At 42.8% G+C, this 17,997-nt stretch overlaps 1 protein-coding gene across 1 annotated transcript in view; it reads right to left on the reverse strand.

Moving 5' to 3' along the window:
• Nucleotides 1–17,997, reverse strand: part of plxna3 (plexin A3) — a 197,180-nt gene that overhangs the window by 122,561 nt on the left and 56,622 nt on the right. Inside the window, exon 4 of the mRNA XM_060880759.1 lies at nt 2,235–2,375. Within this exon, the coding sequence (XP_060736742.1) occupies nt 2,235–2,375 (141 nt within the window). The remainder of the gene's footprint in view (nt 1–2,234; nt 2,376–17,997) is intronic.

Genomic DNA, 17,997 nt, shown 5'->3' on the forward strand with positions numbered 1-17,997 from the left:
TTCTTACCTTATCGTAAGCCTTTCTTCACTTTCTTTCTTTGTTTTTATCCTCCATGTCAATGTTAAAACCGCTTTCTGCTAATGTCACACACATTGGCTACATGTTAGTTTTGAATTTTGTTTTTTTTTTTTATTATTCGACCGAGTTTTCTGAAGCATTTCTCAAAAATCGGAGACCCCGCCTTTAATCTGACGTTCCCTTTTCCTGGGACTCTGCAGCGATAGCGCGGGATCCTGCCGCTGGACCACGTAATCTAAAGCAAACAATAATCATATTTAGACTCGTGTTGTTATTTATAAAAAGATGCCTTTAAGCATTATACTGCTTTGTTGATGCTGATTATTTTCCTATAACACCATGAACCTGAGTGTTTTTCTCCGTCCACATTGTGTCTCCATCCATCATCGCTCATGCTTTTAGTGAACCAGATCGTGACATCTTCAGTGTAAATCCTATCTAAGTTAAATCTTCTCCCTTTATAACCTGGTGCCTGTCTTGTACACCAGGAGCAAATATTGATAGTTTTAGCATTTTTATTTCCTCAAGCTCACAGACAATATTCTCTAAATATTAGCCCTGCTGAAGACTTCCAGTCAGATCGGATTTTCTTTTTTTCACCCGCAGCTTGGAGGTCAAGTCCCTTTCTCGTGCGACGTCTTTCAGAAACTCGCACAATGAAGGCAATCTCGGCTCGGCTCGGCGTCGCGGCCAAGATCTGCGAATGAGCATCGGGAGGAAGGTTTCTGAAGAAAGAACTGTGGCGTCATTCTTTCTGCAGCTGTACGGCGTTAAGTGTCTTTCTCAGCTGTAGAGGAACTCGTCTTGCGTTCTCCGATCTCGCGCTTCCCCACCAACAGAGGCGTGCAGAGAGAAGAAGAAGAGAGTCGCTACATCTTATTAAGACCACCAGCTGGGGCTCCCATTCACACGCATTCACACACGGCGGTTCTTATTCCATCTTCCTGTAGCGCAGATGTTAAAACAACATATCTGAGATTCCGCTTGTGATTCTTAAAACAAAAAACGCTCGGCGGTGAAACGAGGGCGGAGCCGAGACACATGACAAATGGGTCTTTATTCTTCCGTGCGAAGTCTTCACGGCGCAGAACAAATGTTTTCCTGCGCGTCACCGGCAGCGCGGGAACGAATTAGAAGCGAACGGAGAAACTGTAAATCATCCGAGTAAATGGCATTTGTACAATTTCCACACACAAAAACAAGACAGACGTCTTCACATTTGCAGTAGAGCTCGTGCAGCTAACGTACCTCACGCTTTAAGTAAAACTGAGGAGTTTATTTTTTCCTATTTAGGTGAAGATTTTGAAGCTGTGCTCATGCTAGAAGGCTAATTGAATATTTATACACATCTGTATCAGAATACTTCAGCGTATTTTTAACACCACTAATACTATTATTAATTATATAAGAAAAACAAATCGGTAACACAGAAGTCTTGCCAACTTAGACATTTACAACCCGTGTAAACAAATGAACTATTTTCTGCCCCGTGCGTTTGATCTAAAACGATTCAGGACTCTGTTGGCTTTCGGTGTGAGACGTGTGTTTTTTCCTCTGTCCATGACCTTACACTGAATTTTAGTAGTTGAAGATGAACAAGCACTCGGGGCGTCTCAGAGAGCAGAAGATAAAAACATTTTTGTGAAAAAAAAATAAGTATTCTCGGGGAAAACAAAAATATTTATGAAACACTACAAATACTTAAAGCATCTACTATCATATATTAGGATGGGATGTGGTAGCTCGGTGGTTAAGGCGTTCGACTACTGATCAGAAGGTCATTGGTTCGAATCCCAGGTCCACCAAGCTGCCACTGCAGGGACCCTGAGCAAGGCCCTTAACCCTCAATTGCTCAGGTGTATAAACTGAAATAAAAATGTAAGTCACTCTGGATAAGAGTGTCTGCTAAATGCTATAAATGTAAATAAATATATCATACGAGCTTCATATTAACCACCGCTGTGGAGAGAGACATGACAAAGACATTCGATACCGAACGTAGACATGACAAAAATAGGAGGAATTTTCTTTTTTTTTTTTCCCCAAAAACTATTCATTCCCCCTTTGACATGCCGCCTCATAGTACAGTGAAATAATAAAGACGCAAAACGTTATGGATGTTTAACTTGATTTGATCTGTTGTTAAATATGAATCAGTTATTAATTATTCCTTTCAACTATCAGGAAACACTGCATTATGCACCACAAACCTTACCTGTTTGTCGCTCAGCAAGTACGTGTACTGATAATCCGGACTAAACACCATGTCTCGCAGGATCGGGCTCCCCTCCACCACCGTGACCGTCTCGTACAGCAGCACGTTCTGGGAAGGTGGAGAAACGCCGTCCACTCGGATCTGACGGAAACGGAGAGGAAAAATACGGTTTGCGTCTGTTCTTCATGGGGGTTAGAAATAACAAACAATTTAACTGCTGTCACATGACGTGTTGCTTCGGAGGAGTCTCCAGTGTCAGCAATTTGTACCTTATTTATTTAAGTGAGAATGGGAAATAAATAAATAAATAAATAAATAAAATTAGGGGGATTTGTCAGGAAATTACATTTTACATAGGTTTTAATGCAAGTGATAAGACCTAACATTAGAAGTGCTGCAACGTTACAACAAGTGTGACGTGTCATGATTTCATTTAAGAATAAACCACATAAATCAGCACAGTTTCAGGTCGTTGCGGTACAAAGGAATAAAACGCGTAAGAGCTGGATGAAGTGTATTGAAAAATTCATGGGAGATTTTGCTTGTTTTCCTCTTCCAGCACATCACACCCTAAAGCGTTTAATTTCATCATAACAGTCGGTTGATACAGAAATAACAGTGTAATGTACTCCATTTTTATACCCGATGCTTCGTGCTGCTCCGTTTTTCCCTGCGCTTTACTGACAGATGTGGTATTCCGGAGTATTCTAATTGGCCTGCTGTTCTCCGGAGTGCCGTGTGCTTGCGCTGACCCAGAAAAAGAGCTTCAGAGGAGTTCAGAAAGGCAGGGTTCAGAAAGACACATGCCGACAGCAGAGCTTCAGATTACTGTTTACTGACAGTAGAGGTTCGGTGTAGAGCTTTTCGATCTTCGGGTAGAAAATAGAAATCAATTACATTTTAATGACACTATACCCTCTTTGGCACACGAGCGCGTACCTCCGTGTACACAAGCAAACGCATACGTGCTCTCGAGCCCCTGCTGCTTCATCATTAGTCACTCCTCTGTTTCCTCAAAGTGATAATTAGTGTAGTGAGCATGCTCAGTTCTAACACAGAGAAATGCAATACATCTCTGAAGTATCAAAAAAATAAAAAAATAAATAAATAAAAATCGTCAGACATGAAAAAAGAAAAAGGAGGAAAAGCGCAGCTCGAGTAGCAGAGCTCACCTATATTCCTTTCTGCTAGAAATAAGAAGCAATAAGAAGCTAGATAAAATGAGCAGGCAGCAAATGTGTCCTCATCAACAGTGACAGGAAAGTGACAAGAGACGGAAACGAGAGTCTGAGTAACGCATATTAATTCGAGAAGTGGAAACAAAAGGATGGAGAAAAAAATATCGACGAGGAAAGAAAGCAAGGCGCAGATGTGATGCTGAGTTTTGGACTTCTCCTAAATATCTGGGCTGGCCCAAAGTGAAAAACATCGTTAGCCTGTTAATTAGGGTTGACAAGGTGGCGTCAATTAGTCAAAGGCTGCCATATTGGGTGTCAGAAGTCACGGGCCAAGCTGGAGCTCGTGAGTCAAGCAGCAGCGGGACAGAAGGTTCTGGAAGATGACGGACTCAAGCCGCAGTTTGTCAATGCATGCAGCACCAGCTGTAGTGTCGTGCATTGGCAGCCGTCGGCAACGGCTTATCACATCGTTTTATCTCCTCCGGGGTGCCATCTGCATTTTTCACGTCTGCCGAAGCAAACGGATCGCTAAACTGATCCCCGTACACCGCAAAGTCCGATTGAGCGACGACCACGAGGCGGCTAAGAGCTAAGCACTGTACCATAAAAACTAACGATACGCCAGAAACGATGACGTCTGCGTCACACCTTTAAGAGGATAAGTAAATGTAGAAGACCTTTCCTTAAAACACAAGCATGCTCTTTGGGTCATCCTCCGTGACCCACACGGCTCTCAGCTCATCAACTCTTCCATTTATGGGGAGAAAAAAAAAAAAACGGGCCAGAGCTTGTCTCCAAGTGCACTCAAGCCGTCGTCTGACACCAAACAACCAGGGCAAGTCAAAACAGAGAAGCTTCTCACTCCAGAGTGGTCTGGTTAAACAAAATAGCCTGCCATCCAGACAGAAACCAGAGACAGTTGTACCCACTATAAAAATGCCAGCCATCCTCTAGCCTTTTGACTGTTTATATTCGTGCTGAACCTGTTGCAGAAGTCAGGAAAGAAAAAAGAGCTAATTTCACCATGCGTGGCTGCTTGGGGTTTGTCCGTCTGGTGTACAGGTTCCCAGGCTTAATCCTGGTCCTGCACATTTCATTTGTTTATCCCTGCTCGTACGTCTGATCCGAAAATGAGTAACCATTTCTCTGTTGAATCAGGTGAGTTAGTAACGTGATATTTGAAGGTTGTCTGTTGTGGTGGTGGGACTTTAATGCCCCTTTTCCACCGAGGCAGTTTGAGTGCTGGTTTGGAGCCTAATTTAGAACCAGTTCTTTCTTTTTCGACACCCGGGGTTGTGGGCGGGGTCACTGTTAGCGCATTTGATAATGTACTTTAAGTATACTAATGTTTAATACACTTTTACTTTACCGCGATATGATACATTATCAGCACACATGATAGTAAGTAGCTACATGATAAGGCTAACATTCTTCTGTGTTAATGATAAAATAACGTTATGTACTTTCTTGATTACAACCTCCGTTTATACAGATTACATGGAGCTGCATGTACACGTTGGATTCGCCGCGTTTGGAATGGTTCACAAAGCCATGTGCATTAACAGTAAAGCAACATCTGTCATTGTTGATGTTGTGTTTGCCGCTGCTGCGCTAATGTTGCTGTGTAACGTGACACGTATACAGTGACGTCAGACTCGGCTCTGTGACGGCTCTCTAACCGATGGAAAGGCAAACCGGTTCTTAGAAGGATCACCAGTGGAACCAACTTTGAACCAGCACCAGCGCTAGCTCTGAACCAGAACTCGGTTCTTTTTGGTGGAAAAGGGGTATAAGTCAGTGATTTTAATATGGGGTCAGTGGTGGCTCAAATGGTTGAGAAAGGCTGTGGGTTGTTGTTTGGAAAGGTCAGGAGTTCTAGGCCCAGAATTGCCAAACTGCAACTGTTAGGCCCTTGAGCAAGTCTCTTAACGCTCTCTGCTCAAGGAGCACACATCTAAGCTGGGATGTGTGAAGAAAGGAATTACACTGTGCTTTAATTTACATGTGACAAATAAATTCGTCTTCTGGTGTACACAATTCTATCAGGTTTTGCAAAACAACAGCTTGACAAACAGCAGAACCCAAAGTTTGGACATTGCTCCCTGTACACCTGGCTGCAACACACACTCTTGCTTGCTTGAAGCCTCACCAGCACTCCTCGCTCAAGTGTTTGAAATGCAAAGAGCTCGCACTGCCTGCTGAGCGCTGACCCAACTGCAACATCAAACAGTGCAGATGAGGGTAATTGGAATTTAGATAAATAGTACCTTCCCCCCCTTTTCGTCTTCCCCAATACACTTAAGGGTGCCAAGGTAACTGCACCATCCTATCTATCTATTAATTAGCTCACTGTAGAGTCCTAGCGGTGTGCTGAGAGCCGGACAGATTTGTTCATGGGCCAATTTTGCCTTCATTGATCTGCGAGAAGAAGAAAGCAAAACAGAAAAGGGAAAGATGGAGGCCATTTTTGTTTGTTGGGATGCCTGTATTCGTATCGATTTTGAAACCCTCGTCAAGCTCTGATTCGAGAGCCGAATGAAAGGAGTTCCTTAAGTGGCGCTGGAGTTCATTTTCTCCTCTTGTTCACTCCCTCCCTCTCGAGCTCTTCTGGAGTACAGAAAGATGGCCTTCTTTTATTGTTGGCTGCTCCTCGTGATCAAATTAGGAGTATGTTTGAACAAAAGCGCAAGGCCAGGAAAGGCTGAATGACAGGATTCCATAAAAATGTAGCACGATATCTTCGCGTTCGGATTTTGTTTCTGATTAACGAAGAAAGTATACGACGTTGTACTCAGATAAGAGGCATTATTACGATGAAATATTAGGAGCCTGAGCATCGGGGCAGTTTATGCAAAGTTTTTCCTTTTGAGGGTAAAATGGAAGAGATGTTTTTAGAGTTTGTCCCCCAAAGTTATCGGTGCCGTCAAAGGCTATAGGACGCTACAAAAACACCGGTGTTGAGATGGTCAGTAAAAAAGGGAGGAGATTAAAGTGATATGTGGAATCTGCAGTGACTGGAGAGACAAACTAAAGACTGGACGCTTGCTTATGTGTGTGTGTGTGTGTGAGTGATTATGGGGGACTGGAGGGATTAGAGAAGAAACATGCTGTGCTGACTTTCCAGCCAGATCCCCAACCAGTCCAGCTGAATGGACGATCTCCGGGAGAGCTCCATTTATCGGTCAAGATGAAGGCGGAGAAAAAGAAAACAAAAGAAGACGGGGGGATGGAAAAGGCAAAAAAAAAAATAAAAAATCTACAATAGAGTCATGATGATGGACGAACATATAGTAGCCTGAAAATTGGATTATGTGGCACCATTAGAGAAGATGAGCTTCCCTGTAATCACTCTGCAACCATGTGACACAAGAGCGCATCAATAACAAATGCAACCTTCCGCAGATACAGAAAACACGTCCCGGTTTCTGGGTCATTTCATCTAAAATATCTGAAATAAATCTGAACCGGTTTTGGCAGTAGAAAGAAAAAGACAAACAGACATGGAAGGAAGATACATGGGTTTCAAAAGGCAGTAAAACACAAGTAAATACAGGGCCTCATCATAAAATCGGTTTTAATATGATCTCACTGAAGGCTTGTTTTTATTGAATCAGGGAGATGATTCATAGCATGAAGCTTGTTATCTTGTTATCTTACTGAGGGTATGTAAGAAAAATCTCCTTGTAGTTCTGCATGATATAATCCTATATTTTCCTCCCCAACACATTAAAATGATAATCGCAGGGAAAATAAAGCCCTAAAATGCAGATTCAGTCATTGACTTAACTCACAACTCAGTTAAGAAAGAGGTCAAATTCTGGTTATACACATATTAAAAAACTTTCGTCACAGTAGTGGTTCCCAAAAGAAAGAACAACAGATTTGTTTAAAAATATCGTTCGGGCCAATAGTTTGACTTTAAAAACACTAAAACCATGTACACTACTGATGGCCAGTATCAGAATTACACACAACATGTGTTCATTACATTTAACCCTTGTATGGTGTTCGTATTTTTCTTACTCAGCCAGTGTTCGTGGTTCTGGTGGACCCGCTGGTGGACCTGCTGCATTTTTGGGTTTTTAATTCAACACAATCAAAAATTTTATGTTAAAATACTCTACAGATGTTTACTTCATCCCATTCATTCATTTTCTACCGCTTATCCGAACTACCTGGGGTCACGGGGAGCCTGTGCCTATCTCAGGCGTCATCGGGCATCAAGGCAGGATACACCCTGGACGGAGTGCCAACCCATCGCAGGGCGCACACACACTCTCATTCACTCACGCAATCACACGCTACGGACAATTTTCCAGAGATGCCAATCAACCTACCATGCATGTCTTTGAACCGGGGGAGGAAACCGGAGTACCCGGAGGAAACCCCCGAGGCACGGAGAGAACATGCAAACTCCACACACACAAGGTGGAGGCGGGAATCGAACCCCCAACCCTGGAGGTGTGAGGCGAACGTGCTAACCACTAAGCCACCGTGCCCCCCCACTTCCTCCCAATTACAAGCAGTATAAACAGCATATATGGTTAATATTTGCCCTTTACCTTTATTATATCACATTTTGTGTGGAAAAAATCAACAAATTTACAAGGAAGCAAAGTATTTCAAAACTATTGATGTTTATGAATATGGGTCCCACAGACCCGAACAACATACAAGGGTTAAGCACAATTGGTGTTTGAATTTTTTGGGTATAACAGGGTTACATGGGCGTTGTACTGTCAGTCAGATAGTCGGTGTCTACCTGTGAAAGTTGAGGGATCTGAGTGGTGAGTCACAAGACTTTATTCTGAGTAAAATCATTTTTTCCCTAAAAAACAAATATCTGGTACTGGTTCAATGACACAGCTTCAAACTGAAGTCCAGGTTTGACATCATGCTCGGGTCATCAATAAGCAAGTCTCAATCAAGTTAAAGTTTAAAAAAAAAAAGAAAAAAAAAAAAATTAAAAAAGGGGGAAGTCGTGGCCTAATGGTTTAGAGAGTTTGACTCCTAACCCTAAGGTTGTGGGTTCGAGTCTCGGGCCAGCAATACCACGATTGAGGTACCCTTGAGCAAGGCACCGAACCCCCACAACTGCTCCTCGGGCGCCGCAGTATAAATGGCTGCCCACTGCTCCGGGTGTGTGTTCACTGTGTGTGTGTTCACTGCTGTGTGTGTGCACTTTGGATGGGTTAAATGCAGAGAACGAATTGTATGAGTACAGTCACCGTACTTAGCCGTATGTCACGTCACATCAAGTTCATGCAACCAAATTTCTAAGAGCTAACTGAAGTTCTTCAAGAAGAGGAAGATGTTTAAACATCATCTGAAGACAGCCAGTGACGCAGCTGTTCGGATATCGAGAAAAAGGTTTCTTCCGAACCGAGATTGATGCGTACCTTCCAAATACCCTGAGAGATGGTGGGAGCAGTCGAGCATCCCTAGAGGACCTAGGGAGCGTAGTGCAGTGCGGTGTGTGATAAGTGCAAATGAAGTCAGACTCCAGTGGAGATCAGAGGTTCCTCCAGCACTGTGACTGTATTCATTACATCCTACTCGTGCTTTTTAGCAGATACCGACGATGAGTAGCGTGCCATGCCCCTCCTCCGTTTCAGCACGCTCCGTTTCCATAGAAACATCACACGTTTTCAAACGGCAATCAGAATCGTGTGACAAAAAGAAGGACGATCTAATGCTTATTCATCGTGTTTCCTTTATTTTTTTATTTATTTGCCAGTGCTGTTTTCGATGCTCCGGTCCCACATTTTTACTGTAATACATCTCCAGTATCTACACGAGTATATTCACGACGTTCCCTCGACTCAATCGCGCTCGGGCGATGACGTTGCAGCAGCTGATACCATATGGTGGAAAAGCAAAGCTCTACCTATGATTCATACTTAATGCTCGGACTACGTGGTGCTGCTGTCGCTGCTATTGTTTATGCAGCACATCTACACACACACGTATCCAGCGGCTCAGGCTGCTCTGACTAACCCTCAGCACCGCTACAGATCTGTCATAGCTTGTTGCCCTCAGCAACTCTCCGCACCCCACAGCGTTCTGAGGATTAGGTGCGAGGAAAGGAGGAGGAAAAAAAAAAAACAAAAAAAAAAAAACGCTCTACTCCAGTATGTTCGAGAGCAAAAAAAACAACAAAGGCATTAAAGCATTGTTTTCTCATCTGCTGCATTCAAAAGTGCTCAATTCGCACGGGCTCGGGCTCGTCTTGAAAAGTGGGCTACTCTTTCACATCGAGGGTAATCGATTTTACATTAAAGAGCAGAACAGCGGGGGTAGAACAAGCTCCTCTCCCGCCTCGAAAATGAGGTCAAAATCCTCAAGCTCCAAATTCATCCTTTTAGAAGACAAAGATGCTGCACCATAGGAAGCGAACAAAAGGCATATGTGATTCAATTAAAGCCCTTATCCTGTTCCTTCAGATGGGGCTAAAGGGAGGAGAAAGGCCCAAGCATGGAGGGTTTTTTTCCTTCTTCGCACCTTCACCACCTGCTTCAACTCAATCCAAAAAAAAAAAAAAACAACACACAAGGTTCTTCCGCTGCACCTTCAGAAATCTTACCCAGCATTTCTTGACCCCTGACCCACCCTTGCCCTGTGACCTGTGGGTATTAAGTGCTTGCGCTGCTTGTATATGAGTCTGTGTGTGTGTGTGTGTGTGTGTGTGTGTGTGTGTGTGTGTGGACAGATTGCTCCTAACAATGGCGAATGATTAATGGTTTTCCACAATGCACACATCTAGCTAATAGGATTCTTTTGCATTAAGAGTCATGGGAAATGGGATTTATGGAGTGTGTGAATGAGCGTCACACTCACAGCAACAAGGAACCGTCTGCAAAAAGACATGCTAGTGTTTCGTTTCAGTGTACGACTGGTGTTTTAAGAGGCACGGGGGAATTCGGGGCTGGAACAGGAAATGTATCAGTAAAGGAAATTAACAATCTGTGCCGAGGCCTTAGCTGGCTTGCAAACCCTTTAGACGAAATTCTGATCATTCCTAAATGTCCAATCATGTGATTTAATTGTTTTGCGCCGGATAAAAGGTTAAGTAAATATCTTGCGGCGAACTTTTGTTTCACCACCTGCTACATTATTACCCATTTGTCCTCCACAGACCAGGCTTTCTTGGGTTGTGCGCTGCACCGATGCTTTGGCTTGCCAGAAAGATTAGTGTGTTTTAGTGTTCAACCACCAACAAACTCTGGGGAGTTTCTCTCAACCTCCTACAAAGGCCGTAACATCCTTCATGATCCGCATGCGCTTCCATCCAGCTCCAATGAAACACCAATTATTCCAAGCTATTCAAGTAGGCTTGCGCTTTATAATGCGGTAATTACAATGTTCGTAATACGTGGAATGTTTATCATCGGGAACCGCCTATCAATTACCGTTTTCTGCTGCGTTTCGGATTTCCGTTCGCACCAAAATTACAGGCTGAAAAATAAAAATTCCGTCACGGACTGGTGAAACTGCAGAAACATCTTTAGCACATTGACTATGTGTTAAATTAGCCACAAGGCTAAAGGCTGAATTTGCCTCGCTCTGGATGTTTCTGAAAGCTTCGGATTGTTGTGACTGGCCTGTTTGAAGGGCTAGGATTCGGTAGACGTGTTGACAAACACGTACGTTTTTTATAGACTGCCTGAGCTGCGTTATTAAAAAACACAATATTTGTATCATTTTTACATTTTCAGCTCCAGTCATGTTGCTTGTAAAGTGTTAAACGTTTCCTTCTTAATAGATTTCATACTATGCAGCTTTAATCCATCAACTGTTTTCAGAATCAGAATCAGATTTATTGGTCAAGCGTGTTGACACACACAAGGAATTTGTTTCCAGCAGTTTGTGACTCTCAAAAGTTACAGACATAAATAACACAATACTATACAAGGGAACAATGCAGACGATGAGATACAATATAGACAGAATGAGTATAGAATATGAATATAGAATGAATAAAATATATAAACTATGAGAATAAAATATGAACGATAGTTCCTGACAGTTCCTGACACCATTTTTCCCCCCAACAGAAAGAACCTAATTTGGTCACATGATCAAATGCCCCCATGTGAACCCACCTGGCTTTTTTTTTATTATTTTTTTATTTTTTTATTTGGAGAAACCTTCGGAGATGCACCTTTGAAGCTCTAAAGCTTACATCCCCAAAGTGTGCTGCTGAGAACTTTGTATACTTAAACGTTCCAGGATGTCGGAAGTTTGTTCTGGAACTTCTGGAGGATTTCCGAGTAAGAGTAAAACCAGGATTAGGACAAAAAGAGTGGCTTTAATCACATTTCAGAGTAGTTTATTTGCCTGTCAGGACACTTACCCATAAAACACTATGATTCTCGAAGCTCGGACAAGGAATTCGAGAGGAACGTAGAAGAGGTGAAATGAACGTGCAGGAGAACTGGAGCAAGGCCATATCTTTCAGCGTCTCAGCTCGTTTGGGAATTGGATTCGGGCCTCTGACCAGCTATCTCATCAAGGCCAGTGGGTGTAAAGAGCAACTCACCCAATGCTCGTCACAAAGCACAGCACATTCAGTCTTCTGTGATCATTACAACCTTCTTCCCAGGTGCTAATACTGTAGCTGAGACAAGGAGACATCAACATGTTCATAGAAAGAGCACACAAACAAACGGTGTCAGACTGCTGGATCCTGAAGCATTCCAGATATCCTGATGTGCAATATTTGCATTCCAAACAAATTAAAGAAAAGAAAATTGTGCCAATGATCCCTTGGAAGAGGTGTCCTAAATTCCACTCTAAGCCTGTTAACCCCTCCATCCTGAGGCAGGCCAAACATTAAACTGCACTTAATCTAGGATTTAACAGTGCAGGAAATTGCATGTTGGTTTCGCACATCCTTGCACTATTACACGCAGACATGCACAAACAGATGCACACGCACACGGTGCGAGCTGTCATGCCGCTGACGCCGTGTTTGGAGTGGATCTCCTGTGTTTATCTTAGCAGGAGGTTGGAAAGTAGGGGAAACTCCTGGTTAAGTCCTCTTACAGCATGGTTAACCTGGTTTGACTCCTCGCAACGTTCTGAAATATGACAAGGCATCAGGTTTAAAGCCGAACTCCTGCCTTCGTGCCTCAAGCAACAGGTATTTTAGAATGAAGTCGGCTTTGCCGAAGCTGCAGCAGCGGCGGCAACAGAGACATAAAAGCGTGTTACAAAAGCCAAACAGTTAGTTGTATTTTCATTGTATCTGACGTGTTACAGATCCATAGCGATTATACATAAGTCTTATACATCCACGAAGTACCAGAGCTGGTTGTGGATCCTAAACACAACACAACTTTGTGAAACCAAGAACTCTGGGACAGAGGATTTAGGTTAGATGTATTCACTAAAAAAAGAGTCATGGAACCTGTCCGTGTTTGGGGGAATGAAGAAACAGGAGCACCTGAAGGCAACCCACATGGATTGTAACCAAAGTTTAAACCATAGACCTTGGAGCAACTCTGAGCAGGTTACGGTCCTTGCTCAAGGGCAGAGAAAACTTGGCAATGTTAGGTTTTGAACTCTAGATCATATCGAGTTAAAGGTGGGGTCTCCATTGTTTGAGAAATGCTTCAGAAAACTGAGTCGGGACGACAAGCTAAACAAAAATCAAAACAAACGTGTGGCCAATGAGCAGAAAGGGGCGTGTCTTGTCAATATGGGAGGAGAGAGTGTTCAGTGAGCATGTGTGACATTAGCAGAAAGCGGTTTTAACATTGACATGGAGGATAAAAACAAAGAAAGAAAGAGAAGAAAGACTTACGATAAGGCAAGAAGTAGGACGTGTTAATATAGGATCAGCTTTCCAGCGCTGGAGAGAACTGAAGGAGCAGGAAGTTGGCGCATATTCACAGATTGGAGTTTCCCGAGTCAATAACTCCTGAGCTAAACGCTGTTACTACACAAATAACACCTCTTTTCTATCGTAGTAATGTAGAGACGCAGCTACAACCGTGTTTTGTGTAGTAACAGCGTTTAGCTCAGGAGTTATTGACTCAGGATACTCAAATCTGTGAATATGCACACATGCGCACTGAACACTCTCTCCGGCCATACTGACAAGACCCGCCCCTTTCTGCTCATTGGCTATACGTTTGTTTTGATTATTGTTTTGTTTGGTGGCCTAACGCAGAGGCATTTCTGGAATATCGGAGACCCTACCTTTAACCACTGAGCACAACGATCATTCTGGCTTCACACCATCTCCAAGTGAAATCCCAGATCTTACACTGGCTAGGCCAACCTTCTTAAAAAGGTTTATTAGATCCTGGATACCTAGCACGTACACCGTTTGCTAAAAAGTGGTCTCAGAGGACACTTGATCTACGGTGTTACCTTATAGATGATACAAACACCAGAACCATATCCCTTTACACAATCTGCTATAGAAGTAAAATAAATAATATAATTAATATGCAAGTGCCTCGGAGTAATAACAGCCACTGAAGAGAAGAGAAAGCTTCACTCCTCGGTATGTATCTCGAGCAACACATGCTCAAGGCTTTTATTGAGATATTCGAGACGGTTAAATACCGTCATGCGCAAGCGAGAATCCTGAAACAGCTTTGAGCGCAAATTACACACCAGCATAATGACACCGCAACAAAACTCAATTAACTTAGCTTGTAGACGTCGACTGTACTTTCGCTCGTTCCTGTGATTGTATGTGTCAGATAAACAGAATAGGTGCAGTCTCACTACTATGTCCACGTTATCCGGGTCATGTTTGCTCTTTGCCACGATCTTTATTATAATCGTCTGAAAAATAAGTCCGTTCAGCCACAGCGGGGCCTCACGGCTTTGACTTGCACTAATTGTCACTAAGCACTTTGCTCATTTAGTCCAAACTCAGCCTGGAGTCTCAAATGCACGCTCGTGCTTAAACCGTCAGCATCAGACAATTAAACAATCAACACAGAGAGTCTCTGGTGGACGGGGTGCTGCTCGGAGATAACTACACATTAGTCCAACATTAAATCTTCACAGTGTCCTGGCTTATCTGCAAGAATCAGCCACATTCTTCGCCACTTCACTGACTCAGCAGCCGAGACAAACGATTACACACGTACAGTATCAGCAAGGACAAACAACAATCATGTCGCCATGTTTGAAAGCAAACACAATTAATAGCTCTTGTGCTACGCTGGAGTGCCCTTCGGCTTAACAAGGCTCAGACGCAGCCGACTGAATTTATAGAGCCAGGCTGCTATTTGTTTAATATGGACAAAATAGCCACAATGCAAAATTATTTGGAAGAAAAAAGAAGACCTATGTACACAGTTACACTTCGGTTTTTTTTCTGTTCCAGTAACAGGAAGGCTATGAGGTTAGGTTTCACCAAGAGTCCAGTGGAATCTAAAAAAGGATTCGATCAGTTCTTGAACTTCTGTAAAAGAAAAAGAAGAGGGGTTTGGTGTATGGGTGGCAGATTGCAGAGTCAATTTATTCTCCCTTTTAAGAATCATTAAAAATATTGTTTTTGCATCCTATTATGGTTACAACCGGCAGCAACTGGTTTCTTGGTATTTTCCAATAAAGATCTAAACGTTTTCTTGCTTTTCGAGAGGTATTCATTATGTAATTCCCTTAACCTTTGTATTATAATATTATTATTGACTTCTTAACAACCAGGAATCAGTGATTTCCTGTTTATTTGCAAACTTGTGAATATTTCATCTGAAGATTCCGTCGAACAAAGCAGACGAGCACGGAGAGAGCACACAGACCCGTACACACCTGTAAAACCGCTGGATCTCATTAGAAATCCAGAAAATACCTCTAGACTCCCTTAAAAGTTGGCATATTAACACATTAGGACCCTTTATATTGCTTAAAAACATTCTATTACCCTTACTATTATTGTCATTTTTTTCAGCAGAAAACCAATTAGCGAGGTCGTGTATCTACTCTTAGCACAAAGACTTTACGGCAAAAAGAGTACCCAGGTTCCTGGAAAAAGGTTCTGGCTATTAAAGCAGTTCAACAAACGAACAAACCGCGTAAACAAACAAGTCAAGTGCGGTCGTGAAAGACGAGCATCTCGATCCTAATAAAAGATTAGCTCGTCGGCAGACACTTGTTCTGATTTACAAATCATAAAACCCACATGCTGCTTTTAAGCTCCACGGATAAACAGTGGTGGGTTGATTAAAATTTACGACAGGCCGTGTTTATTGTGTTTGGCTTGGCCTTTTGTGGCCTTGAAACCCGAAACCTTGACAAAATCATTAGCCCCAGACTGAGAGAGGCCAGGTGGCTTTCGCCTTCTCGCTCATCTTCTTCTGTGTTCACTCTCTTTTTTTTTTCCCTAATCATGCCTGTATCTTTCACCTTTCCTCCCCTCGCTCCCTCGTTCAGCTCAGACACATAAAACTACATGACAGGCATTCCATGCGTTATAGCCCAGCTCTATCGCCTGGTCCATATGCTGGAGGAGCAATATCTGCCATTTCCTTAAGAAGTAAAAGAGCGTGACAACTCTCTCTCTCTCCCCTCCCCCAGTCATTCTTCTCAGACACACACACACACACACACACACACAAACACACAGACATTCCAATTTAAACAGAGTCTTAATGTATAAAGCCTGTCTGTTAGCAAACCTACAATCCTTAGCAACCTGTCCTGAGGTCTTTAAATCAGGCTAAGCTAATCCTAAATTCTCTGACAATCAAATCTTATTATTTCCCTGCACGTGTATGAGGAACGGCTGTTCAATTCCGATTCCCATTTCTTCAACATTTTTCCCCTTATGTAAGATCACTACTAGCATTTCATACATGCTAGCGATTAGCAAAAAGCCCCTGTTGACAACTGCAATGGCTTCTTTTATTCAGTGAAGAGTTGTGTGTTTGTGATTTGTCTGATGGATTAGCGAGGTTCGTGGTCTACTTTAAAACAAGAATGGAAATGGTTTGTGGAATTAAGTAACAGAAACTAAAATCCAGGTTTATATGGTGTGTAAAATCCTGAGTTTCTGGGGGATGTGGTGCCCTATTGGTTTAAGGTGTTGGCTTACCAATCGGAGGGTTGTGAGCTCAATCCCAGGTCCACCAAGCTGCCATTGCTGGACCCCTGAGCAAGGCCCTTAACCCTCAATTGCTCAGTTGTATAAAATGAGATATGTCGCTCTGGATAAGGTCGTCTGCTCTTACACCTAAAGCACCAATGTTAACTAGCTTACTAGCTATCCTAGCTAGCAAACTTCCTCTCGTCTGTTCTTGTTTGCTCGTATCCGAGTCCCTAATTTTTTTTGTTAAGAAATCCTTTATGTCCTTATTATCGCAACATGTCGGTTAACATAACGTCTGCTACCTGAGCTTGGCTGCTACATGCTGATACAGTGGCAACATTTAGATCCTTTTAGCTAAGCTAACTAGCACGGTGTCATGTTTAGCTATCTGAGTAGCTCAGCTTATGTTGCTAAATTAATTTATTGTCCAAGTATTTGATGCTTAGCAGTGTGTGAAGCTTAAGAAATAAAAGAAAGGTTGATCGTGGCGTCTACTGACGGAGTTTGCGCTTGTCTGATTAAACGTAACAAGCTGTGTCCTTGCTAACCCGAGGACGCTCGTCAGTCAGAAAAATCCAGACATCCTTCCTATGTTATTGAACTTGTAAACCTCACCTTTAATGCCTTCGGTATGGTTTCCATCTGATTTAAAATAACATAAAAGCAAAAGTCTAAGCATATAAACGGCTTACTGTCATTAGTAAGATTCTGATTTCTCTTCAGATGGTGTTTTAAGTAGTTGGGGGAAAAAATGGATTAAATTCATAATCTTCTTTGTTCAGCTCTCTATATCACAGTATAAACACGCTAACCCTAACAACTGACCTTTTACGGTTAGGTCTGGCTGCAATTTATTCGCCCCAAAGCCCCAGTAAAATCACGCAGAGCTGCACACACTATTTCACCTCGTCCTGTGTTGCACCGCCTGACCCGAATTGCTTTTTCTTCCGGGCTAAATAATTCAATTGCAGCCATCTGGAAGCCGTGTGATCTAATTCAAGGCCTCATCAGGCCGGGCCGGCTTCAGGGTGACGGCGAACAAACGCAGAGATTAGCAGCCATCGTTGTGAAGGAATAAACACTGGGACGGCCATCGGCTCGGGGTGTTAAAGCTTAAACCGCTGCTTTTACGAAACGTGTGTTTAAATAAAGAAGTTTATCTGAGGGTTAAGTGTAAGGGTCGCGGATGTTTTTGCATGTCCTTTCAATCAACACTCGTGTGTGAAACCGCCCGTTATCGACCCGCAGGCCGATCGCAGAGCAGCAGATTCAAAAACGACGAGCGCCTGATGACTCTCCATTTCAAAAACAATCACACTCCATCAACAAAGCTCTTCAGGACTCAAGGGAAAAAAAAAAACTCTGAAAAGTCACACCTGGCTAAAGAGAGGGAGTGGAGAGAGGAGAAGGAGTGGGAAAATGTGTGTGTGTGTGTGTGTGTGTGTGTGTGAGTGTGAGAGAGAGAGATCGCATTACGGTGAAATCAATTTAAAGATGAAGAAAAGGTGGAAAAAGTGGAGAGAATAAGCGT

The sequence above is a fragment of the Tachysurus vachellii genome, chromosome 11, assembly GCF_030014155.1.
Source record: "Tachysurus vachellii isolate PV-2020 chromosome 11, HZAU_Pvac_v1, whole genome shotgun sequence".
NCBI lineage: Eukaryota > Metazoa > Chordata > Actinopteri > Siluriformes > Bagridae > Tachysurus > Tachysurus vachellii.